At 31.5% G+C, this 27,224-nt stretch overlaps 5 protein-coding genes across 6 annotated transcripts in view; 2 read left to right on the forward strand and 3 right to left on the reverse strand.

The window, feature by feature from the left end:
* Positions 1-27,224, reverse strand: part of LOC113401560 (pseudouridine-5'-phosphatase-like) — a 159,434-nt gene that overhangs the window by 50,399 nt on the left and 81,811 nt on the right. The gene's annotated exons all lie outside the window — the stretch shown is intronic.
* On the forward strand, positions 623-8,345 carry LOC113401590 (E3 ubiquitin-protein ligase Arkadia-like). Of its 2 annotated transcripts, none has more exons than XM_026641564.2 (12): positions 623-1,061; positions 1,134-2,731; positions 2,999-3,133; positions 3,305-3,492; positions 3,791-3,921; positions 4,355-4,440; positions 4,717-4,824; positions 4,939-4,988; positions 5,341-5,425; positions 6,194-6,384; positions 6,936-7,063; positions 7,692-8,345. In XM_026641564.2, the coding sequence occupies exons 1-11, from the start codon at positions 935-937 to the stop codon at positions 7,057-7,059; spliced, it is 2,823 nt and encodes a 940-aa protein (XP_026497349.2). In that variant the 5' UTR covers positions 623-934; the 3' UTR covers positions 7,060-7,063; positions 7,692-8,345. The 2 variants fall into 2 exon arrangements, with proteins under 2 accessions (XP_026497349.2, XP_064074036.1); XM_064217966.1 differs by having other exon boundaries at positions 4,358-4,440.
* Positions 7,536-9,180, reverse strand: LOC113401594 (uncharacterized). The gene is made up of 4 exons (XM_026641568.2): positions 8,815-9,180; positions 8,576-8,724; positions 8,366-8,477; positions 7,536-7,779 (listed from the first exon to the last, which is right to left on the reverse strand). Exons 1-4 carry the CDS (start codon positions 9,084-9,086, stop codon positions 7,632-7,634), a joined length of 681 nt encoding a protein of 226 aa, XP_026497353.1. The 5' UTR covers positions 9,087-9,180; the 3' UTR covers positions 7,536-7,631.
* Positions 10,323-13,532, reverse strand: LOC113401593 (uncharacterized protein). Its single transcript, XM_026641567.2, has 8 exons — positions 13,226-13,532; positions 13,042-13,114; positions 12,740-12,972; positions 12,267-12,502; positions 11,646-11,769; positions 11,011-11,152; positions 10,776-10,910; positions 10,323-10,520 (listed from the first exon to the last, which is right to left on the reverse strand). The coding sequence occupies exons 1-8, from the start codon at positions 13,408-13,410 to the stop codon at positions 10,353-10,355; spliced, it is 1,296 nt and encodes a 431-aa protein (XP_026497352.2). The 5' UTR covers positions 13,411-13,532; the 3' UTR covers positions 10,323-10,352.
* Positions 15,537-26,895, forward strand: LOC113401591 (abl interactor 1). Its single transcript, XM_026641565.2, has 4 exons — positions 15,537-15,847; positions 16,382-17,271; positions 18,936-19,172; positions 25,000-26,895. The coding sequence occupies exons 1-4, from the start codon at positions 15,829-15,831 to the stop codon at positions 25,342-25,344; spliced, it is 1,491 nt and encodes a 496-aa protein (XP_026497350.2). The 5' UTR covers positions 15,537-15,828; the 3' UTR covers positions 25,345-26,895.

A 27,224-nucleotide genomic window follows, 5' to 3' on the forward strand; every position in this document is an offset into this window, starting at 1 on the left:
GTTAAGCTTGAGTGTTGACTGATTGATTGCAGTGCTGCCAGCTGGGTCTTAGCAAAAGTTATGGAATGGAATAAGTTATGTTGTAACAAATAACCATTCATATTTTTACCAGTAGTAAGATTAAAAGTTAACAAGCTGATGTTGGAACTTACAGAAATATAGATAATTTAGAAATGTTCTCCATTTTAAGTAACATTTACCAGCTACTTTGTTTAAACACTTGAATTTTGAATGTTATTTGTAAGGGAAAAAGAAATGTATCTTACCTATTTAAAAAAATTTAACTAGAAAAGTATCTCCTAAAATTTACTTTTTGGACTTTGTAATAAAAATTAATGTTAAGAATCACCAATAAAATCAATCAATTAAAGGTTACAAAAGTAACCTTCAATGCTGTACAATGTTCATGTTGACGACTTGACACCTAGACGAACAAAATCTCTGAGAAAACCAAGATTTATTCCAAGAATAACTCCCAAAATAAATCATTCTTAATGTCGTATCAAACTTATGGGAAATTAATATTAGATATCTATGTTCAATGATTATATATTATGAAATATTAGATATCCACATTATACCTATATTTACAGGCAACAACAAAATTATACTGATTTTAAATTCATAGACAACTTGCTACTCTCAAATATATAATTTGACATCTGTGGTTGCAGAAAAATATCTAAAATTTTTGTTTGTAATGTCGTATTATTTATTTCAGGTGTATTAATGTATTTAATTTTGCTTTATACTTAGTGAAAGAAACATAAAAATATTTATTGTACCACTACAGAATGTATCATACTAAGTTTATTTTATTTGTATACCCTTGTAGTTGATGTGAATGTTGTGTTGTCAAGTGTAGTTCTTTTGTGAGATTTGACATAAATAAGGATAATTATAAACAACATGATAACTAAATAAGAAACTAAAAATGACTGAAAGGGCATACGACGGAGAACAATCATCATCTGCGTGGGATATTCCTGGGCCGTCATCTATAGCTGCAATTTTAGATACTGTGTATACGTCTCCGGCCTCTGATAATATACTACGGAATGGTAAATTCTACTAAATATGGTGTCTTTGATGGTAATGTTGACATTGCTTCATTTCTGTTTGTTATATTTCAGAGGAAATGGAATGTGATCCATTATTTGCTGAAAGTGACGATGAAGTAGAAGTCTTGCCTGTCCCTATTGAAGTAATGTCAGAAAGAAGTGCACCAACACCAAAAAATGCTATATCATCAAGTTATGTGAATTCCACTTCACCAATCCAACCTTTATCCCATCCTGTATCTGCATATACTCCTGTCCCTGAAGAATATCAACCTTTGCCTGACAGTTCTAGTTCTATTGAATATGGTCTTGGTAGGAATAATCCAGATAGTACTATTTCACATGGACCAGGACTTCATGACTTAAATATGCGTTATCAACCAAAACCAGCTAACCAACAAAGTGGCTATTTTTATCCTAATTATATACACTATGCTAGTGTAAGACCTACTGCAGAGTATATAGTAGCCCCATACCCCTCGAACAATATGATTGTACTCGGTGAGGACAGGAGTCATGTACCAATAAACTACACACTTTCATCTAATCAGCCACAAATTCAAGATACCAATATGACACACATAGGATATGAACATATGTCCACTGTTAATGATTCTCTTAATCACTTTCCTAGCAATGGAAGTCGAAATCAAGGGCATGCAAATAATTTAGAAAGACCAAGTCGTAAATTAAATATATCCCCAAGGAGAAAACAATCAAAGGAAAATGAAAGTAATCCTAACACAATAGAAGTAAGTTCAGAGGAGGAAGACAATTTATCGACACCTAGTAAAAAGCAATGTGACAGTAATATCACAAGAGAAGTGTCAAATTCAAATAGAGATCAGGGCAATAGTTCAAGACCTGGAGGTAGCAGTTCTAGTTCAAGCACAAGGGTAGATGTAAAAAGAGAACCACAAGAACAAACCGAGATGTTAACACGGGCTAACAGGGTAACTGCTAATCAAGCTCAACCTGAACACACTTATCAAGCAAATAGGCCAAGTAACCAAAATCAAGCACAAACTACACCAAGGCCACCATTTGGGAATTTACCTCAGCATCATAATATACAAGTGAAGCAAGAAAATCCTGCTGTCTCTCGCACTCCCCATAGTTGTACTTGTCGAAGTAACCATGTGCACACATGTTCGTTCCTCACACAAGCAGATCAAAACATGGCTCACAGATCAAGCCCTAATTACTTTAACTATCACAATGGGTCACACCATCATCACCATCACCACCACCACCATCATCATAGGACTTTCCATAATGCTCATGACAATCCAGCAGGTTCAACAAATCCAATCTCAAACATTAAAGAAGAGCCTGGCTTGCAGCCAATTGTGAAAGTGGAAAATGTAATAGAACAGCAAAGTCAAAATAATAACCGACAGCCACAAGCAGCAATAGTAAAGGTTGAATCAATGGAACAGGTTCCAGTAAAATCAGAACCCAGGACATCAAGTCCACGGCGGAGCAAACAAAGTAGTAGCAGTAATAATGATTCTATCCAAATCAAATCAGAACCTCAATCTGTATCCAGAAAACGTGATATTGATGGAGTTGACCGAAGAGCTAAAGATTCTTCTCCTCAACCGGGCACTAGTTCAGGAAGAATTCCACAATCAGAAAATTACACAACAGCAAAAACAAATAATAATCAGGTTCCTATATTTTCTTAATTATACCATTTTACAACATAGTATACATCTATTTGAAAAAAACAAGATGCATGTTTTTTTCTCCTGCTTTTCTCGCCATGAAAAACTAATATACAATAATATATACAGTTTTATAATAATTATATTTTGTGAAGAACTTCATACAAGCATTACTATGTCACTTAATTCTAAAAATGCAAAACATACAAAATTTTCTCTAAAAATAATAATAATGTTCTATTTTATAATTAGTATATCTTATTGTCTCAGGCAAATACACTGAAAAATTCTGAGGTATCCACTGGTAGTACTGGCAATGTATTATCTGCACCTGATTTGCAATTAGACTGGGTGTCAGACTCCAGTTCTGATGACGACATTCAGGTTTTAGAAGAAGAACAAAATGTATGTATGCTGGTTTATACAATTGTAAAGATATTATTACTTTAAAAAATTTCTTTTTTAACCGTTTTAATTATTATGACTATCATAGTGGGTAGATGAAACTATATAATATCTTAGCCTAAATATAGTCATACATATATTAATATGATGAATATTTTGTTGATTTTTTAGAGACAAGTGGTAGATTTAACGAATTCGCCGGGGCGTAACGCGCAGTCGGGCGAGGAGGGCGCGACGGAGCCGCCCGCAGGCGCCGTGCGCTCCCCGCGCCCGCTGTTCGAGTCCGTGCCGCACCGCGAGCCGCCCCTCTACCACACGCCGCCTGTGCCCTCGCATCCCCATCTGCTGCATCAAAGGAGGTTCGATTTCCAGTTCCATTCATTTATATCCCTGTCCCATGTATTATTTTGTCTTTATCTATTTCACTGTTACTGCATATAATTGTAACTATTTTAAGATACAACACTAATTGTTGTATTTATATAATTATTATTTCAAAGTGATTACCAACTGTAATATTTAGTGTCTATAGAACTAATACACAATAATAATACATTTAATATAAATTGCTAAACCTTCTTTAGGTCTAATCGCTGTTTTATAATACTAGTCGTTAATAATGAAATAATTAGAGCCATTCCAATGTCACGTCCGTAGATTGCGGTGCATGGTGGCGTGTCGCGGATGTTGCTGCGCGCCGTACGCTCGAGCGCCGCACGCACACCCGCACACGCACGCGCATTCGCACGCACACGCGCACCCGCACGCCACGCCGCCGCACGCGCATCGTAAGTTCAATATCTCTCGTTCAATTATTGCATTTTCATCACTTTAGTGGCTAGTATATAGGTTGCAAATTCTCAGTTTTCAGGTTCGAACCCCGAATAAAACCGATCAATATTATAGCGTGTTCCTCTTAAGAAATTTAAAATAAAATAATAGGCCAGAGCTGTATATAAACCCGTAAAGTCGTCGATCTCAACATATTTCCATCCCTTCGTATAACATGATTACCTCCCCATCGGACTAAGAGTGTCTGCATAATAATGACACCTTGGCCAGTTCTTGAGATTGGCAACTGGGGCCGAAATTAAGCCAGAATGATATTATATTATTATAGTTATTTATGCGTTGTCGGTATCTATTACTTTTTTGACGCGCAATTGAGGTAAACATGAAATTGACAGACATAATTTTTTGAAATTGTATTTAATATGTTAGTAGGAGAACGTCGGCGGGAAGGCATGCCAATAGCTCCGCCCTATCTCGTACATGAGCGGCTCTGGCAGCGACAACAACACATGTTGGTAAGTTTTACACATTGAGATCTTATATTGTATATTATATATATCGTTTTATATTGTTTAAACACAATCTTAACGTTAATTTGATTTTGTCTCAACTCTCCAGCACATAAGACCAGTATATATGTATATGTACTTAGCAACGAGATCGCTATATTGTACATTAATTACATTATTATTATTTAATAAAGATTAATTTAAATTACTATGTAATGTAGGTATATGAGTTAGTCATTCTGTGTTGTGTATATTGTTTTCATATGTATTTATTGTGTTCAGGAAGTGCAACGCCGCAGCCTAATGGGCGACATGGGCGGTTTAGCTTCGGGTTTCTCTCTCTACCCGCCATCATCGTACATTTCGCCTAGACCTACTACAATGCTAGCCGTAATAAGTTTATATATTAAATTGAATTGAATTTAATATTCGCTATCGTTTTATATTTTAATAGCGATTTGGATTCGTGATATCACAGGGTCTATAATCTTAAATATTTTTCAGTTCCCCGATGAGCTCGAACACAATGACCTAGCAGCTACGCCTATGGTCTTGTAAGTATTTATATTTCCTTACAAATACATTAGACTGTTAAAATACTACAGCTGGGATAGGAGACAAAGCATTTAAAATTATAATAAACCTACTATTATTTTTTTATTTTAAATTTCATTATTTTAATATACATGATTTTGGAATTTTGGGTCAATGTTAGAATGTTTACCATTGAATTTTGTATCTTTATTTTATTTTGGTAATCAATTTTTTATACACACCTACAAAATCTATTTCCTACACTTAGGTTGACTGGTAGATAATTATTTTAGTTTTAAGCTCGTCTATTGTGTTGAGTAATAAACTATGAAATAAAATTGTGAAACTTACGTAAATACAATATATTTTCAGAGACGGTCAACATGTACATCACCACATGCATCACTACTTTCAAATGCCACCGCATCTTCATATCTCTATTCAACCATCAGTCACAGTAAGTAAATATATAATTTTATTTATTATTGAATTAAATTTGAATTTAGAATATATATAACACTAACTGAATCTGCGGCTTTACCCCCGTGCAATTTATAAATCTTTACCAATAGCACACAAACCGTAACCCACATTTTAACGACGAGGTTTGTCTTTTTTTGAATAAGCCAATAGACGTAGCAAACTATCTTCATGGCTAACTTCATCTACGAGGCGCGTTCAATGTAATCTCGGTATAGGTATGAAGGAAAAGGCGGAAAATTCTGAATAAATTTAATTTTTCAATATACTCCCCTAACATCTCAATACATTTATTTGTTCGTGAAAGTAACTTTTCAATTCCCTCCGAAAAATATTTTTCTTCATGGCCCGAAAAATGTTCGTTTATTGCTCCCTTCAACTCTTCATCGTCCGAAAAATGCTTTCCACGAAGGTCTTTTTTAAGATTAGGGAATAGATAATAATCACTAGGGGCCAGGTCCGGACTGTAGGGTGGATGATTGATTTCTTTAAATCCATACTCCCGCACAGCAGCCTTGTGAAACGGCGCGTTGTCGTGAAGCAGCAACACACCTGCGGTTAATTTTCTACGTCTTTTTTCTTTAATTGCCTCCTTTAAATTACGCTGAGTTATTTAGTGAAGAGATAACGGACAGAGTTACTTTCGCATTTATAATATCAGTATAGATTATTGTCAATAACAAGTACTACTGTTTATGAATATTTAATATTCTGATCGTATTATAATATACTGATGTCGTGGCAGGGCTCGGGCGCGCTGTCGGCGCTCGTGCGCGCGGGCGCGGGCGAGGAGGGGCGGCGCGCGGCGCGGGGCGCGTCCCGCGCGGTCATCGAGCGCAACACGTACCGCCACTACTACGCGCGCCCCGCGCCGCACCACCAGGACGAGAAGTGCACCATCTGCCTCTCCGTCTTCGAGGTCGACTCCGACTGCAGGTACTGTCCTCCTATTCATTACATACTATTGAAAGTTTTTGTAAATGGAATACTTTAAAACAATACAAAATTATATATTTTTACTACTTTTCGTTTGCAATAAGTATAGATTTTCAATTTTGGAGACATTTAAATACATTTTCGTGCTGTTGTCTTTAACAAACAAATCTAACTGAAATCAAGATTTAGTAATATTCTATAAACTCAGTATAATATTTGTATGTACCTATTATAAAAAGATTTTAATTATTTTTTATTGAATCTAATGTTACTGTCCGTATATAAATACTAATGATGTGCTTCTATAGAATTTGAGAGGTACTTTCAAGGCAGTACAGCTGAAAATGATGTTGCAGTGAGCCTTTATTGTCAACCAACATATACAACAACCACACTTAAAGGAATTTTCTCGATAATTGAATGGAAAAACGGAAGCAGTTTTTTGTTAATTAAAACTTGTGCTTATTCATTTTATGAATAGTTAAGAATGCATGCTACAACTGTATCATAATTTATGTTTAATTTTTAAATTATTTTTTATATTTTTATAGACGCTTACCATGTATGCATCTATTTCACATGGAGTGTGTGGACCAATGGCTCAGCACAAACAAACATTGTCCAATATGCAGAGTTGATATTGAGACACATCTCAACAAGGATGCTACATTTTAAATTGGTGATTATTATACTCATATTTCAACATCAAATTGTAAAATAAATGTTTAAATAATTTTAAACAAATGAATATAGTAATAAGCTGTCTTCATATAATATTTACATGATGAGTACATTATTAATAACATCTTATTTATAGTTTTTGATTATATAATGCAATTAAAGATTGTTTTCCAATTGGTCATGTAGTAATTGAAATTATTGCATTTAAACATATGAACTCTCCAAACTCATGTTATAATAATTATTGTTTATTGGAGAGCAATTAGAGATTTGGAGAGCAAAAGATTTAACAATATTTTTAGGAATGATTAATATTCCTTTTCAACCCTCCAGTTCAGCATAATGTTTGTGCCATGAGTGGGAATGACAATAGCCCCAAAGTGCTAGTTTTACATCAATAAGTAGCAAATAACTCATTACCATAATGATGCTATTATTATAGATGAGTTTAAAATAAAAACAAAAATAAATATTATTGTATCTGCCTATATTCTTATTGTCTAATATCACTCATATTTACATGAATTTATCTATTTGAACTCTATTGTGATAGTTAGCCAAATATTTTATTCTTTTAAATTTTTATTTTTATCATTTTGTGATTCTGTTTTCAATTTTTCTTCAAGGTGGGGTGCACTTATAATGGCCTGCTGCTGTAACTCCAAGCTCTCTTGCTGCAACTCATGTGTTAATTGTTTTTGAGTGTTACAAGCTCTGAAAATATAAAACAGTCTGTAAATAATTCAATAAATGTATAATATAAAATATTTTGTCTTCAATGTGTTAAATGACTAATTAATTACTATAATGTTTAATAAGGTGACTTTTGTTGGAATGTAAGTCTAGAGGAATTTTATTGATAAGAAATGTAAAATGTTTGGCTGTTATAGGAGTATGAATAATTGTTTTATTTAATCTTACAGCTGGTATCTGTTACATCTGTTTGACTAATATTCAGTTCCTATGATAGCCGATGATAATTTATGTGATATGTTTGAGATTTGGTTAAATTTTTGGGAGCAATTGTGTTTTTTAAGTATATTGACTGAAGATTACACTAACTGGTTGTTACAGGACTGACTCAAATAAAACATTTTAAAATTGATACTCTTGACTCTAGATTTACCTGTTATGAAATTATTTTTTAGGTTTGTAATGTACAATTTGTTATTTTAATCTTGCTTGGTTACTTCTATATTTATAAGGGAAATATAAAAAGATTTAAAAGTAGATTTAAATATATATATCACAATTTATTAAAGCCTTTTATAAAAAAAAAAGTTTTTTATTATTCTCATACCTGCATGCATGATCAATTCTTTCACATATAGCATCAGAAGCTACTATGTTCCCCGATAAGTATGATATTTCTGCAGCAGTAGTTGCTAATTTTTCTGCATAGTCCATATAACCTAAAATATAAACCAATATGAATAAATTTATGAATAACATTAAAGTATATCTTGCTTATGATTCAAATAAAACAAGTTAATTCTATAAAAAAACTTACTAAAAAGAGTTCGCAGGTTGTGTTTAAGATCACATAAGGAACCACGGACAGCTACTAACTGATCCCAATGATGTGATGGAGTACCATTGTCTCCCCACTCAAGAGCTTGTTTTACTAAACAAATCTCTGAAGTCAAAGCTTCTCTTAATCTGTAATATTGAAAGTATTAAATAAACTTTTTATCATTGTATTCATTTAAAAATAATCAAGAAGAATCGAAATACATTAAGTTGTTTTACCTTTCGCTAGTGTCTTGAATAGCAACTAAAGTAACAGTAAGCAATTGTGTTGCAGCGTTGACGTTAATAGTGGTAGCTTGTCGAATAAGAAAGTCATGTTCTAAGCTATCTGCATCCCAAGATAATTCAAATTCTTTAGACTTTTCGTCGCAAAAAGCGGTAGTAACAAGCCCTAAAGTTATCGGTGTCACATTTCGTATTTTTACAATATTTCTCTTGCTATTTGTTTTATAAGCAGTTTGAAATATTCGAAATAGCCTTTTTCTAAACATTGTTCTAGTTTTTACTTGGGATACAAATTTTAAATCGTTTAGTCCATTATAATTTTTTTAACCAAACATTGTGAAAACTTGAAAACTATTGAGATCTGACATGCCGTAATGAAATACTTCATTTTGACATTGACAAATAGCGTTGCTTTACTTTTGCTACACAAGAATAAGATTTTTACGAAGAAAAAACAAAAAAAATACTTATGGATATTAAATAAATCTTAATTATAATTGAGCATCAGAAACTGGAAAAGTTCTATTTCTTAATTCTAAACAAATATTTTATTTTTTTTCGCTAATATTGACATATTACGAAGTTATGGAATCCTCGCAAAAATGTTAAATTGACGGAACTAAAGAAACTTAACATGTTTTTTAATTAAATTATTATTTTATTTAATTCCAATTTTTATTAAAATATATATATATATATTTATTTATATTAATTACCGTCAATACTATTTGGATTAAGACATTGTTACTTGAAATAAATATTTTATTTATTTTCAAATGCAATATTTTGCAACACATTTCGTCCTTTTATTTTTTCTTTAATTATATTTTACGAAAACTATTTAATATTATTGTTGGAAAATGAATTTAAATATATGGGTAGGTACAATCTTATTCATACTATCTTTATACATACAAATCTACTTGTAACTGGTGTATATTTAAACAGCTATTTCGGGATGTTATTTAATTTAGTAATTTAATTTAATTAATATGTATATGATAATATATTCGTCGCATATAAAAATCGTCAATCATCAAAATTTACCATTATCGGATAGTTCGGATACGTCAAGTAGTACACTTGAGTAAGGTCGATACGGGAAGTGCCAACTTCACTAATGCCCTAGGAACTGCCATCACCAGGGGGATGCGTGAAATACCAGAACCAACTTGACAAGTTATTAACATAATAGATGTTTGTGAATGTGCTCGTGCAGATGCACTGGACTTGGGAAAAGATAAAGATATCCGGGGCGAACGGTCGTCTTCCTGTATCGAACTTACTGCGATTCCATCTATTTTAATCGGCTTGGTTATCTTCGTTATTCATGATTAAGCAACAGGGCTACGAGACCGAACTTTTATTTTACAGCTAGAATATGTCTGAGAACGGCTCCGACAGCGACTTGCCCTTGACGTTATATATATAAAATAATTTACACATTCATTAAAATAAGTTAATACATAGAAAATGATTTTATCATAATTATAAAATATATATTTTACTATAAAAATATTTATTTACACAATCTATCTTATTACATATTCAAAAGTATGAGAGTAATCCCGTGCTTGTATTATGGACGCACATACATTGAAATTTAAGGCGGCCACTCCACGATCTGCTGCGGCTAGTAGTTTTGATGAATCGAAATCTAGACTGTACACCGGAGACGACTTTTTCTGAGTGAAAAACATCTAAAACAAAAAAGTCAAATATATCAGTTCTCTCTCTCATATTTTGATAAACATATATAAAAATAAAATAATGTAATCGTCATGACCCGTTTGATTGGCAATGGTCTCACCTATCGAGGAACTGTTTTATTGATAGAGTTACTTCTACCACTTTGCGTCAGTGCTGGTTGGTAGATTAAAAGATTAAACAGACTATGATTTCTACAAATACAGAAAACACATTTTAAAATGTTAATTCCTCCATTATAAACTTACTTGTACGTGACGCGTGGTGCGTGTGTCAAAAAGAACACACCGCGAATATTCTGACGAGCCAACTAACATTGCGTGATTGGAATCAGTTTTTAAACAATATAGAGATGATTGGAACGGATCTGTTGTTTTAAAAACCTGTAAAAAAATTTATTATAATTAAATTATTGATGATCGAACAACATCGGGCATTACTTATCAAATGTGATAATAAAAATATATTACGAAAATAAAATACCACATTCGAAGTTCTCATGTCAATAATCTGCAGATTTCCTGAATGCGTAACAAAGGCTATACAATTCTCATCATGCCATTGTATATCACGCACTACTTCTTTAACATTTCTCGTAGACGCACTCCATATTAAGAGATTGTTGCTGAAAAATTCAGTTATTGTTTCATGCGTATGCGATTCCCGTATTCGATGTACGCGATATTACCTCATATTATAAAACAAAAGGCAGATAGAGCGCACCGCGCACGGCACATAAAAGTAAAGCAGCGAAAACGAAATTGCGTTAAATAAAAAATAATCTGAGGCGAGTTCATCTATGTACTTTATACTAAATGAATACAGATAAATTTTTCAAATGACATTTAATTTATCAGAAGAACAGTTGTTATTTTGAATGTTATTGTTCTATACAAAAAAATTCAGTGAACAAACTAATTCTTCTGATAAAAGGTTGTTGATTAAAAAATCTGTTCTTAGACACATTAATACCATATTTATAAATTTGGAGATATTTAATATTATTCAGTGTATATTAAGAATTGATTTTAATAAGACACTTTTCGGTTTATAACTAATACACAGTTTGAACATAATATGTAATATACTTATATTATTAAAGTCAGAAGTCAACCTACGTATTGACATCAAGTAAAAGAGGCTTACTATTTCCATTGAGACCGATAGCCAGTTTGTCCTCTCCTTTGTTGGCAGTCACGCATCTACAGCCAATTTCATTTTGTAATTGAATTTCTTGTTTGCCTAAAATATATTCCAATTAAGTTTACAATAATTTTATAACTTGGCCCAAAATTTTTATTACAAAAATCTGTTAAGTTTTAAAACCAATATATACATAGTTGGTAAATATTTGCCTGTTGTTTTTTATCAATAGACTTACGAAGATGCACCCTCATGTTAAATTATTATCAGTGTGCATTAGTATGAATGAGTGAAACTCATCTTACAAGGTGACTTAGTGTGCACACAATGATTAAGAGTAAAGATGGCAAATAAATATAAGTTGGATGATTTATTGGAACTTGAATATAAATAATTCTTATAAGAAGAAAGTTGAATAATTACAGATTTATTAAATATGATTATGGCTGTATTTGTCATTTTAATAAAGGAAATAATAATGATAAAAATGAATTCTGCATTGTAAATTGTATTAATTAGTTGTATATTATTATTTGAAATGTGTTTAAGTTAATCTAATACTGAGTAAAAATAAATAAGATTGAAATTGAACTTACAATATACTTGAGAATCATCCATTTTGTATGATTTCACTGTGAGATCATTTTTATCACATGTCCATTGCCAGAATTTTACATTTGGACTACTATTTGAAACTGTAACCACATTATTATCAATTTTTTCAACAGCAGATACTTCTACCTCTCCTCCTTTATGGCAATCTTTGATAAAATATAATAAATTGGGCAATTTTCTATTATCATCAAATTGGTATATTGCTGTACATCCATCTCTGATGAATTCAAACAGGTTATAATAAGTATTAAGGAAATAGTAATTTTTGCCAAATATGTTTTTTATGAATATTACATGCATGCCATGGCCAAATTAATGAATCAAGAAAAAAGTAATGATATTTCAACAATTCTTATATAATTGGTATATGCTTATGATATTTATGTGTATTTTTCAATCTAATAAAATAGAACTAAACTGGATCAGTTTAGTTCTACTTCTATCAAAGTCTTACCTATTACCGCATACAATTAAATTGCCTTTAACTATGAATCTTGAAATATCATTGGTACGAATATCCATTCTCTTAATGATTGGAACTGCTAGTGACCATATAGTCTTAGCATGAGCTACGCCTTTCTTATCTATTACATAACACTTTAGATCTGAACCTACTGATAGGTACAATCTCTCAGAATCACAAAACTGCAGCCAAGGCATGTAGCTAGTTCTGTGTTGGATAACAACCTGTAATTTAAAATAAAGGTAATCATTGTTTTTAAAATAATCATCATAGTGATTTAAAAATATGTTTACCTTATTTGTGTATATTCCTTTGCACCAGTTATGTGATATTTTACATCTTTTATACCATGAAGTATTCAGCTCACTATGAAAAATATAACAAAATTATTTATAAAAAAATAACATGGAATATGATCTCCATATTATTTTGCAACATTTAATGCATACGAGGTTCTCCTGCTACATACATAGATACCTTTTACTGTTCATTAAAACAAGTCTCTTGCGAGATATCAATCTCCATAATGTACCCTCATTTATGATTAAATTTTTCATAGTTTTGCATGTTAGCATCAGATTCCGGAGGTCTGATGTTTTTAATAAGGTCAATATGTTTATCAAAACATCTAACGGCATATGCAGTATCGAATGGTCACACATTTTATTGATTTTTAATTAATTAGGATTATAAATAAATTAGAAACACCCATAAGATACATAGTATTTTAGTACTCTCACTAAAAAAACTTCGCATATCAAATCAGTAAATTTAACGGGTTTAGAATAATCCTCCACGATTTTGGGGGAACAAATTGTTGTATATATTAGAGGATTGGTCCCTGATTACAACAATACCACTCGCGTCCTGCGAAACTGCACCATTTTCAAGAAAATTAAGAAAAACTATCATAACCTATACACGCGGAAATATGTCAAATAGATCGTAATATCACTATAAGAGCAGGATAAGTAACTATTTTGTTTAAGTTCGACAAGGATGCAACATACATAAGGTGCATGTCATATGTCAAAACGCTAAATGAATGTGTCAAATATCACGAATGTGTTTTGACATTATTCATATTGAAATATGTCGTTCGTTGTTTCTTTTTGACTCGCGTAATTCGAATGAGTGCTCATTTTGTTTGTTGTGATTTATTTCGATGATTTTGCTAGAAAGCTTAGATTTACACATTTAATTGTATAAAATTGACATAAAACCTACTCTGCTAACTATGACTCATATGGTCTTGTTGGGCTTACCCCTAGAGTGTTTTTTAAGAAACCGAAGGCCACTGAGTTTCGAAATTGTTAATAAATAGCCTGATTTGAGGTTAGAATTATAAGATTAGTTTTTGCCAATATCTCAAGAACGAAGCAAATTCGCATGATGGGAATGGTACCAGAGCATAGGGAGAATACTCATATCCTCCCCCACAGCCCCTCTATCCCTCCTGCAGCAGATTACTAAACCGCAACCAATTTAACGTCCAAAATTCATATGCTCTTTAGTTAAAGTATTTCTATTAATAATTTAGTTTTGTGTAGATATAGCTGGTGTACAATTACAAGTTCTTCCATTTCAAAATCTAAGATTTTAACAATAATTGTCATATCAGTGACGTTCCAAAACTAGTGTCAATAGTCAAAAAACGTAGAAATAGTCTTATTAAAAATCTTATTATTAGCTTTAAAGTATTTTCTTGGCTATTGCTCAAAACATTTTTTTTTAAGATTTATTATTAATCATATAAGTATTAAATTAATTGAGTAAATGTACCCTATCTTTACAGTCAGAGTTCAAACTTCAAAGCGATAGTTGTTAATAATTACAAAGTAGCTGTGAAACATATAATCATTTGAAGTAAGCGTATATTATAACGTCCTTGCACCATATACGTTGTTACATGTTACGTGATGGAAATATTGTGAAATACAGATGACAACGTGCCTTTCAGTGTATTGTGTACAGTATTTAATAAAATGTGACCTATTCATTCACGAAGGCGGAAGGACCTTAATGTTATTCTATTATTGTTGCATGCGTTACTTTATTTTATGTTTGTTGTAAAAAATAACTAAATGACGACGGAATGTTATAATGCACATGCTCATTTGGAAGCACACGCAGGCCGACGTACAACTCTCCTTTCTCTTACTCCCATAATTCAGGTTCAGCAGCAACAGTTAATACGTGCCTTTCAAAGCACGGGTGTGTAACCACCCTGCAAAGTGCAAAGAATATATTATAACAACTATGTTTTATACTGTCAAATTCCAAACTTCATGTTACAACTTAGAGTTTATTGATAAGAAATTCTTATTACTTTCTTAGTTTCCGTCTCGAGACACAGCAACAATAATGTGGTTATTTCTTTGAATTGTATAATTTCTTTGAATTTATTAGGTAATAAAATAAAACTTCTAGAATAACAATTTTTTAACAAAAATCTATAACAGATTGCGCAAATAGTCATCTTCTGTTTAAAATATCTCATATTATTCCAAAACAGTTTGTACAAATAGGAACTTTAGTTTTTTTTGGTTCTAATTTGTCCTTACTAGTTTTTCGAAACTCTAAACTTAAATTATGAAATCTGTATACGTGTAGATATGATTCTTTATATGATAAAACCCGTAAAATGGTTATTTAATGAGAATATGTGATATTACTTTTACATTATTAAAATTAATTTATAATATTTTTTTTACGAGTCGAGGTATTTAATATTCTATGTAGTTAATTTGACAATTGACTTTTCCTCTAATATCAGCTGGCGTACGTCAAGTGTCAGAATTCATATTAGCTCAGCATTCTTCAACTTCAATTCATGTACATAACGAGAATTTTGAGTGATTCATTCATCTACTCTGTGGGCAAACGGTTTTCTACGCAGCATAAGTAACTGTTTACGTTAAAATTATTTATTTAACGCGAAGGAAATGACCTAAAATCACTGAAAGCCATTTTTGGCTATTATAACGTTAAAATAAATTAAACTTATATATGTATCTTCACGCTGTTGTTATTGAGCTGTGTTGGTTGTTTTGACACTACATCCGTGAATCTGTTTGGCAATGGATCTATTTAAACAGGGTATGTAGTAATGCATAAAATATTAAAGAGTTTAATATTTACCTTGATATTGCGATCTACATTATAGTATTTCGTCTGTGTCTATTTCATGTGAATAATATAGCTATACGTAAGACGAACTTTATCAAGGCCGTGCTCTCCCGTACCTGGCACCTATATGATACTGCGTAAAGCACAGTTTGCGCGATACACTCCTGGGTGGGTGGATATCGATGTTATCAATTGCTTATCATGTTTAGAGCTACATCCGTTATTATATGTGGTTCACTATCAGCTGTGAGCAGCGACATTATGGTACTGATTTTTGTCATTGAAGCATCTAATTAGAATTGTCAATTGTCATAGTATAATGTGAAAAACGTTTTTATTTCTAGAAAAAGTTTTTTTTTTATACCAATCAAAAACAAAAATTCGTTAAAGGTTAGATCATGTTCATTTAAAAGCACAATCATTACAAATAATTGTTTCAACATAAAGCTTATTTTGACTGATTTTAAATATTTTCGTATTTCATTTAATATTTAATTTGGACAGGTATGAAGGGCCCTGCAAGACCAGCTCCTGCTGTACCAAATATTGCAGTAAACAGGTATTCACCTGTAACAAATTGGAATGATCATCCCTTTGGTGCAGATGTATTTGAACCAGTTCCATGTACTCAAAAGAAGAAGCCTCCACCACGACCACCACCACCAAGTGTTTTAAAACAGCCAGATGTCTCAGCTAAACCTACACACTTTATTCGTAGACCAACAGTCCTTTCAACACTTTTGTCTCGAAAAGGTAAAAATACAGTGAATAATTCCAGTGCAAATAACCAACATAACAGTTTTACAAATTTTAATAGTGAAGTGGACACTACAAAAATGTTTCCCAAATGTGATAAGGCAAATGTGCAAACGGGGACACTGATAGACCTTTCATCACCACCCAGCTCACCTACATTCACAACAAGGTCTAGCAGTGATGGTGTAAGTGTAGACAGTTTCGGATCAGATGCTACAACATCAACAAATCATCACAATGCACTTAGTGGTGGAAATGCCTCTCAAGCTGAGAGTGGTTTTGAAGATGACTTTGATCTGTTCCTGCATTCTAGAAAACCATTGAATAAAGAAGATACGCTGGATGATTTTTCGACTTTAGATCCATTTTCGGCTCCAATTGTTAATAAACCTCCACAAGTAAATAAATCACTATTTTATTCTGATTCTTTTGATACTTTAAGCAATGCTAGCAGCCAATACTCAGTTTCACAATTGAAAGGACCTACAATAATTCGTGCTAAGCCGGCAAGACCAAAGCCACCAGATAATTCAGCTTTATTGAAAAGTACATTTGGAAGTAGTTTACAAATGACCTCAATGAATATAAACACCACAACTCCAATTCAGAAAATTAGCAATGGCTTTGTGGGTAATGTGGTAAGTAATTACTTTTTCTTTTAAACTTTTTAATTATATTTTAAAATGGTGGAATGCTAAGAGAAAGATTTAAACAGCCTCGCAATAATGGTACCGTTACAATTTACATAAGTGTAAAATGTTTTAAAAAAATTGTTCTTATTATTATTGTAAACCAAATCACATCAAATATTTTACAAATGTTGAGTCATTAAACAGTAATTTGTATATTGATAAACTAAGTATTTAATCAAATTATCTTTCCTGGTTCAAACTGATAATCAAAAATCACTTGATGGAAAAAAAGCATATTAATTCATTATTACAATGAAAAAATGATTGTATGTCCACATATATATTCAATACATGGATATGTGCATATTACATGTATTGAATGTTCCTGTTAACCTTTACCAATTGAATCAATGGTATTATACAATTCAGATTACTTCTTTGAATGCGTTAATCTTTGTATCTACCAGTTTGATTTAAGAAAGGTTTTATATAGATTTTAAGATAACGCTTTAAAGTCTGTAACCTATAGCGATGGAGGTGTAAAGTGAGCATGCAAAGCAGCTGGTAGTTATAATACTTACAAACTCAAATTAAATTTGCAATCTTTTAATTATGATTATTTCAACAAGACCCAATTGACACTATGAAATGGAAATTAGGTATAGGTAGGTATCTTTGCTTGAATTGTTGCAAACATTGAAGTTTCTTGAGAGATTTATAATTAAAATGTATGTGTAAGCATTTATTGCAATAAAATAACAATTCATGTGACCTACATTTTTATTAAACATGCATAGTTGACACTAGCTAAGTCATTTCGTAATATGAGTAAAAATTTAAAGCACAGTAACTTAATATATAAATTCTTATGACTATACCTAAATAATGTAATTGGAAACGTAAATTATGTCTGATTTTACAATTAAATCATATAGGGGTTAAGCCTCAATTGGTGGAAGCCAAGATTCTAGCTGGCATAATGTCACTGACCTAAGCTTTACTTTTGAACATAAAATAGTGGTGTACTTAGTTTATCTATATATATCTACTATTACTTATATACTGTTTTTATACTGTATGTACTGTTTGTATGTATGGTACATATAATTTGAAAAAAATAATATAAAATATATATATAAAAGTTTAAAATAGTTTAACAACTAAGATTAAAAAAATATTAACAATACTTTGGCTGATAGTTTGCATGATTGTTATTTAATCATACTTTGCAATGAATATTCATACATAGATAATTATTAATGCCAGGTACCTCTACAAGATTAAGTATAACCTAGATATGATCAAAACTGAATTATTGCATAAATTTTGAACTGAATGACAGAACTTATGCCTAAAAGAACAAAAAAATGCAGTTCATTATTTGCCCATACCTACACTGTTTTGAAGATTCATTATTGTTAACACTTTAGTGTTATTTAGCGTTTTACAATTTTGTATATTGAAATGCAAAAGTTAAGTTTATTGTGCTCTAATAAATAACGAAAGTTTACTACGGCATTATTTATTAATAGCTATAACTAGTTTGACTATTTATTGGCAATATTTTATAACAACGAAAAATATACGAATCTTATTTGAACGACAGAAAATGCATTGTAATTCATTTGCTTCAATGATATTTATTTACCATAATATGTGCTTTATTACAGGACACGAAGCAATTAAATTGGGACCATGAAGAATCTCCAGAAAGGGAACCCACTCCCCCCATGCCAACTATTCCTCCACCCCCACCTCCACCGATCATCGAGGATGATTTACCAGTAGTGTGGCCGGAAGACATTCAGGTACTGGATTCACCTGAAGTATCTGATGAGGAAGAAGAACCTTACGCTATTGCGCTGTTCGATTACTTCACCGACCACCAAGAAGATTTATGCTTTTCGGTAAGTTTTTATTTAAATTATTTATAACTCGCATTTTATCGGTAGTTTACTAGGTGTTAGGGTTTAAAAAGTAGCCTATGTCCTTCCTTGGAGTTCAAGCTTACGTCAAACTAAATTTCATCAAATTCAATTCAGCGGTTTGGCCGTGAAGAGCAACAGACAGACAGAGTTAGTTTTGCATTAATATTAGTATAGCTAAGACTACATACGGGCAAATGAGCTCAAACCTGATTACTACCTGATGGCAGTTAATGCGCGCTATGTGTATGGCCATTAAGATTGTTATTCCCCTAGTGCCTGTAATTACACTATCTCATCCACCCTTTAAAGAGATTGTATCTCTTGAAGCAATACAAAAAGATGGATGGCGATTGGGAAGCCATTAAACAAAGTACAAAAATTAATGAAAATCAGGAAAACTATACAAGTAGTTTTTCATTACGGATAATTTACTATTATTACTGATAGTTATTCTCTCAATAATACCGTCAATAAAGTAATATCAAGGCATATTCCATTAATGGAATAGTAATATATACGAACATTTACCGAGACTAGCTATTAAATTGTGATGTTTAAATGAAAATAAACTTTACAGTGAACTAATAAGATACAAAATCTGAATAAACGTTCTTGATTTGACGTGACTGTGTCTAAACTTTAGTATGTTTCGTATCGTGTTTACGAAATCTGCTTCCTACATTCATGGGTAAATCATGGAATACATTTTCCATAAGTTAAAAAAACGATAAACATTTGAACATGAAAAAAAAACGTCGAACAGTCGTTGCGAGTCAAGTGACTTTTCAGATTTGTCTTTATTCTAGATAAGTGGGTAGGTGTTGAATATAAAAATATGTTTATTAAACGAATACGTCATAATAAAGCAATTCAGACTCGTTTATGACGTTCCTCGTAACGGGTAACCAGGACAAAATTAATTTAGATATTAACGATTTAAAGTGTCTTCAATACAAGCAATAAAGGCTCGACCCGTAACCCTCCGGTATTAACGACTGATTGTTCGTTTAATTGCATTATGCACGTTAAAATATATCTCATTGATGTAAGGTACTTGACCGTTTCGAGATAAGTATTATTATTGTTATATGTTTTATAACATAACAACATTTCGATAAATCTCTTATATATTATTATCGTGAGATAAATCTATATCTACTTCTAAATAGGTTAAAATTATTTGTTTTCTCCAACGTGGCTTTAGGCCAAGAATATTGTCTATTTTTAGAACGTTATGCAAGGTTTTTGTATTTTTACATAGCATTGTACAAGTTCAGGGACAATTTGCACCTTATAAACGGGCAGTCTCGGTATGAGTTTAAAATTAGTTAAAATCGTTTTTTTTTTAAATTTTTTAACTTCGTTTATTTTTTTTATTTTTTAATAATTTTAATTAAAAATATATTGTATAAACCAGTATTACTTGTGTTAATTTAATAAACGTTTGATCAGAATTGGTTAGACCGTTAAAGGCAATGGTTTTTCAAATTGTTTTATTATTTTTCTTGTAACATCCTAACTTAAATAACTAATATAATACCTAAAAGCGAAATTTTGTTTGACTGTGTCGCTCTCACGTGTTAACTACTCAACCGATGAACATGAAATTGCATACCGGTTGGCAAGTGTGCAGAAAAGAACATATGGTACCTAACACTTGGAAACCCCACCCTCCCTCATACTTAGGCCGCGGGCGGAAACTAGTGTATAATATTATACTATGAGTTGATTTTATATTTCCACTTCCTGTTAACTATATTAATTTCCGCTATAATTTAAACGTATGAAAGTATTTATATAGTTAATAATTAATCCTATAAACATAAAGGCTAATTCGTTTAAGTATATCGCGTGTTAGTCCTCGTTATAAAGTATTACCTAGTTTTACAATGCACACGTTCAAACCTTAGCAGTGTCATCTAAATTTACCTCGACGTTCACGGACAAAGTTGTTAACGTTTATTCAACAATTATGATACTTCATTGAATGATTTGTTCCTGTAATGATGACATGCGCTATTAGATTTTATAATATACACATTTACATAAAAAACCCGACAGACGTTCTACTTGTGTTTATTTACTTCCGTTTTTTTTTTTTTTAATGGATGATAGCGAGGCGGTGCTAAGCCTCTAAAGTGAGTTACTACAAAGATTATAGTAACCAAAGTTCATGATAATTTATTATCCATTTACACATAAATATATATAATATCACTCATTGTTTATATGTATACATCCTACTGTAGACTGCGATAACATTTTGGTGACTCGCACGCCCACGAATTCGGAATTATTAAACGCATTATATAAATAGGTGGCGCTTCATTCGTTTTAACTTTAAATTGAAAATATCTACGTGTATAAAGTTGTGAGCAATGGTTTCGTTTTTCAATTGACAGTGAACGTACGTAAACAAAAGCCATCATATATTATGGTAATTGCTAACCGTTAGTGTCGTTGGCATTGTCACTAATACCTGTGAAACTATTTATCTTTGAAAATGTGCTACCAACGATTTCTTGCGCTTGTTTCTAACACTGGCACTATGACTATAAAACTAAAGACCACCCGCCACGTCTGTCTGTATATCTGAAGTCGTCGATGAAAGTATGGGTGTATTCGTTTAGATTTTTTTTTTTATATAAAAAAAGCTATGTTGTGATGACGTTTGTTGCAGCTGTCGGAAACAAATTTATGCTTTACGAAATGCGTTACGATAGATTCATTAGACCCTAATTCGTGCGAAGCCGAGATAAGTACCTAACTAGACTTTTATAAAATATTGTTATTCAAATAACTGGCACCCTACCCAAACGGAGGGAATGCACAAACATCTATTTCGTATAAGTATCTCAGAGTTAGGTATACTTGATATTTTTATGTAAAGTAAGATAAAATATAATGTTATATATAATTTAAAAAAAAGTCTTTGAAAAGAATTAACATAGTGTTATTTAGCAAATACGTGGCATTGATATTGTTTCTGCGTAAAATATTTACGTCAGGGAACATGTGTGGTCGCGTGACGTACGTTATTATATTCCTGCTCTTGTTTACTAAGCATTTTTATTATTTTATGTTTGTATTGCCAATGTAGTCGATTTGCAAACATTACTATATCATGTATGATAAATAATTTCCATTGCGCGTGTTGGTATCGGACAGGAACTCGATATTGTGACATCCAGCTTGATATTTTTTGCCATTTTTTTTATAATTGTTTTTTCTAGAATGGCCATTATAACATTGATACAAACTACAATCCTACACTGGTCGATAATCTCAAAACAATAATCTTTTATTATATTATTATCAATGTTAGTAAAGCCACATATCTCTCTGAAATGTTGATGCAATTAATCATTAAACAATATAAGTTATTAATTCGAAATCATAGCTTATTTATTAATTAGATTCTGATTAAATAAAACTTGAAAAGTTAGTGAAAGTATATTTTACTTTGATAATAATTTTTCGCGTAGACTATTTAATAGTCTAAAAGTTTGCATTGTGCAGACTTCAATTGGTATAAATAACACATTGTTGATGCTGTTGCATTATTTAATCTACACAGATAAAAAAAAAGTCAGCATAAAGTCTTTGTTTATTTTAAGACTTCATACGTAAACAGCTGAGTTGCGTTTTATCATTTGATAATAGCGGTATTACTAATAATAGCTACCTATTTATCTATTCTATATAGATATAAAATTAATCATTCGAGATAATTACTATCATTTATGATGTCGTAAGAAAGATTTATTTTATAAGAAGCTTAAGAGAGGTTGGTTTATTGATGAAAGGTCTGTCGCGATTTTTTTCCGTTATTTCTCAGTATAGGAAATGTGGAAAATACAAAAGGGCTTTTTCTTTATCTATCTTATGTCATTTGAGAAACTATTAATGTGTTTATTATATGTATAGATGAATATTACAGGAAAACCTTTGTGTTGGGGATAGAGACGTTCTGACAATAACATTACGAAATATAGACAATTATTTATAGAAAAATTTGACTATAAATTACAACACTGTTATACGTACCTACTATCTACCTTAGCCTGAAAAAGAAACCTACGTAAGTAGTTGACATACTGATACATAACATAATCAGCCTGTAAATTTCCCACTGCTGGGCTAAGGCCTCCTCTCCCGTTGAGGAGAAGGTATGGAGCACATTTAATGTTGTTTACACCTTTAAAGACGTATCATTTTGTATGTTACCCAACAGATATTAATTTTAAGTGCTTAGTGATATGTTGATGGTGTAACTTTTCCAATAAATAAATAAATAAAATATTCCACCACGCTGCTCCAATGCGGGTTGGTGGAATACATATGTGGCAGAAATTAGACACATGCTGGTTTCTTCACGATGTTTTCCTTCACCGCCGAGCACGAGATGAATTATAAACAAATTAAGCACATGTAAATTCAGTGGTGCCTGCCTGGGTTTGAACCTGAAATCATCGGTTAAGATGCACGCGTTCTAACCACTGGGCCATCTCGGCTCGTTGACATACTGAACTCTCGTAATATGTTTAAGTAATGGCCTTATCTCAAAAACAAAACATATAAACAAAATGAATCTATAAGCTGTGATAAAAGAGGAATATTCATTCAATCGGAAAAGTAACTACTTCCGATGAAAACATGTTAGCAAAACGAACTTTTTAATAAATTTATTTCGTAATACCAAGTTAAATATGAATAGTGATCTGACCATACAATTATAATTGTATGACAAATAATTATTTGCCTTAAATTTCCGTCGTATCCTGGATTTGTTGACCTCGCGACAACCCGACCCAATTCTATTTTTGCAATGTAGAGTACATGAACAAGGAAAGCAACGGTCTGATAATGTTCCGCTGAGAAGGTTTTTGAGTTAATTTGACCAAGCTGCTCCAATACGGATTAGTAGATACAGAAATGTGTCGTCATTTCTGGCATGTAGGTTTCTTTGCCGCCGAGCACGAAAGGTAATGAGGAAATACATATAAGTAAGTACATGAAAAACCATTGAACTTTGAACTCGCAATCATCGGTTTCGTAGTAACGTTTTTATTTCTCAACTGCAATTATTATTATACAAAAAAGCCTAACTAGCAAGCATAGGTTACTTTTTTTTTAACTAGGAATGTAATTTGTTTGGTTTTCGTGGTTGAGAGACGGCCATATGTTCCATAAATAAGATTCTTATAAACCGTCATTGAATAAAAATTTGAATGTATCCTTTACTTTTTCCTTACAGATTATTTTGATCCATGTTGTCAATGTATATATTTCTTATTGTCAGACGAGCATGATACTTACAAGTTTAATTGTGCCTAGCCTTTTTGGATTGAAGATCATGAAGATCTGCTTCTGTTTCTGTTTGTGATAATATGTGGGGAATTATTTGGCTTTTGTGCATTTTAAATGTTTTAATTACTTATTTATCATCTCTATATGTCTTCCTCAATAATAAACAATAATTCTAGGATTGGCTTAGGACCACATATCTATCTATAAGTTTATACGAAAAAAATGCATAAACAATTAAAATAGTCTGTATTCGTTTAAAATGATATTTTGCTTAACAACTGTGTGTCTGTTTATAATGAGATAATATTATTTGTTCTAATGTTTTGCGATAACTATAAGTGACTTAAATGTTTTTCGTAAATATTAAGAGTAATTAAGAACTGATTTGTTATGACAAACAAAAATTGTAATACATTTTACGTAAATATACATATTATATAATGTTGTTATTTTTTTCAAATAAATAAAATAAACTCAACAATTTAACTATTTACAGGCGAACTCAAAGATAACTCTAATAAGACGAGTGAACGACGAATGGTTGTACGGACGATTGCGCGGTGGTTCTGAAGGTTTGTTCCCGTCCAATTATGTAGAGATCAAGGTTCCGCTGTCAAACGATATGCCATCGAACATCGGTGAAGCGATAGCCCTACACGACTTCGATCCAGTGCAATCAGGCGATCTTAGGTTTAATGTAGGCGATAAAATCACGATCCTCTCGAAAATAAGCGAAGAATGGTTTTTCGGCGATTGCAACGGCATACAGGGACAGTTTCCCGCCAACTACGTCCTAATACTAACACAGTCAAATGTTTTGTATAATCCATGTCTTCAATGATTAACATCAGTTATTTCATGTTATTGCAAACAATTATATTAAGTATGTACGTACTCTTGTCTAATAGTAATTATTACTAAAGAAAGCCATAAAATTGTCCATTAAATATTAAAATTCAATTATATCATGTGATATGAGTAGTGGAAACATTACGAAGACTGATTCTTTAAATGTTTCGTATTTTTTGTAACATCAATCTTTCAGATTACAGAACTAAAGACAGATGGAGCGCACAGAACATTACAGTGAAGCAACAAAAGTTATTACAAAATCAAAAGCGACTGAGAATTCCGTCATTGCGATCGACGCCTTTTTTCAAATCAAAAGTGCTGTCAGTTTAATTATTGACGTATTAACAAACTATGAATACTACACACACCCGAGAATTTCCACTCGCCTTTGTTGCTTCACTATAATGTTCTGCGCGCTCCTTATATAATCCTTACATAAGCCTTTTGTTCTATAATCTTAGTTATTTAGGATAAAGGCGTTCTAATTCGGTTCTACGTAAAATGATAATTTATAACGTATAATTTAATAATTGTATTTCTTACCTGTCGTACCACACCGAGTGCAATAATGTAAATTATATTGGCGGTATATAGGTAGACGTATTATAAATGAAATAAATACATTATTCAAATAAACTGAACACTCACTTTTTGTCATTAAAACAATAAACAGGATCCTGAATTAGAAACACTAATGTCTGACCTTAATTAAAACAATTACATCATGAAATTGTATTAGGTATAGACAAAAATAAAACTTTCAAATAATTGACTAAATGTATATATGTTATCTGTATAATGTGTTAATTGTTTGTTATGGTTGTGTAAAATGTTCGATCGATCTGAATTTCAAAAGTGTATAGTTTTTTATTTTATTTTTTGTAATGATATACGTTATTATTTGTATCCATATACTTTGATTACAAAGTGTGGCTTACTGTGTACATAGGATTTTTTAATATTATGGATATTTTAAACAAATCTATGATTCCACTCAGATCCCTTAAAGTATTTTGTAATTCTTTTATCTTATTAAAATTCTTCAGTGATTATTTTATATACTGTAATAGCACAATACGTTTAAAACAAGATGAAACAACAAATAATGTTTACAGGATCGAATTATATAAGGCTGTCGATGAACAGTGGGCCAAAGGGCTGTATATTGCTTAACAGGACCCCGGAATTAGTATAAAATATGTTAAAATTTTATTGTTATTGTATTTCTTCAGTTGTATAATAAATATGTATGTATAAAATCGAGACAAATAGATATTATACTGTGTATATATATTTTTTACTTTGTTTGCTTTAATTAATGAAAAATGTACGGCCAAAGGCAAGGTTATTTATAAGTTAACGGAATAATCTCATCAAATTATATGAATATTTGTATTTTAATAAGTTTCTTTCGTGTCATTTATTTTTTTAAGTAGTTTTTATTTTGGTGGGACCATAATGTTAAGTGCCTTAAGTATTTTTAACGAAATTAATGTATATATACTATATTCATTTTATTTATAATAAAATTTAATAACAATTATTATTTCTTTTCATTTGAATTAACTATCATACCTTATTTTCATGGCGTTTAGGTGCCTGTAAATATAATGATTCTTCTAATAAACCTGCATATTTATATTTGAAATGTTTCGAGAAAGCAACAGTAATGACGTAGTGTCGTATTATATTACTTAATTATAAAAATAAGAAATAATATAGAACTTTAATGCTAATATGCAATACAAATCTAATAAGACTTAATTAGGAAGACAAACAGGGCTTACCCTGTTTGTCTTCGCTAACGCTAGAAATGAGATTTACCGATCTAATAATATCATTAATCGAAAGAACACACGTTCGCATTTA

The sequence above is a fragment of the Vanessa tameamea genome, chromosome 20 (assembly GCF_037043105.1).
Source record: "Vanessa tameamea isolate UH-Manoa-2023 chromosome 20, ilVanTame1 primary haplotype, whole genome shotgun sequence".
In the NCBI taxonomy this organism is placed as follows: domain Eukaryota; kingdom Metazoa; phylum Arthropoda; class Insecta; order Lepidoptera; family Nymphalidae; genus Vanessa; species Vanessa tameamea.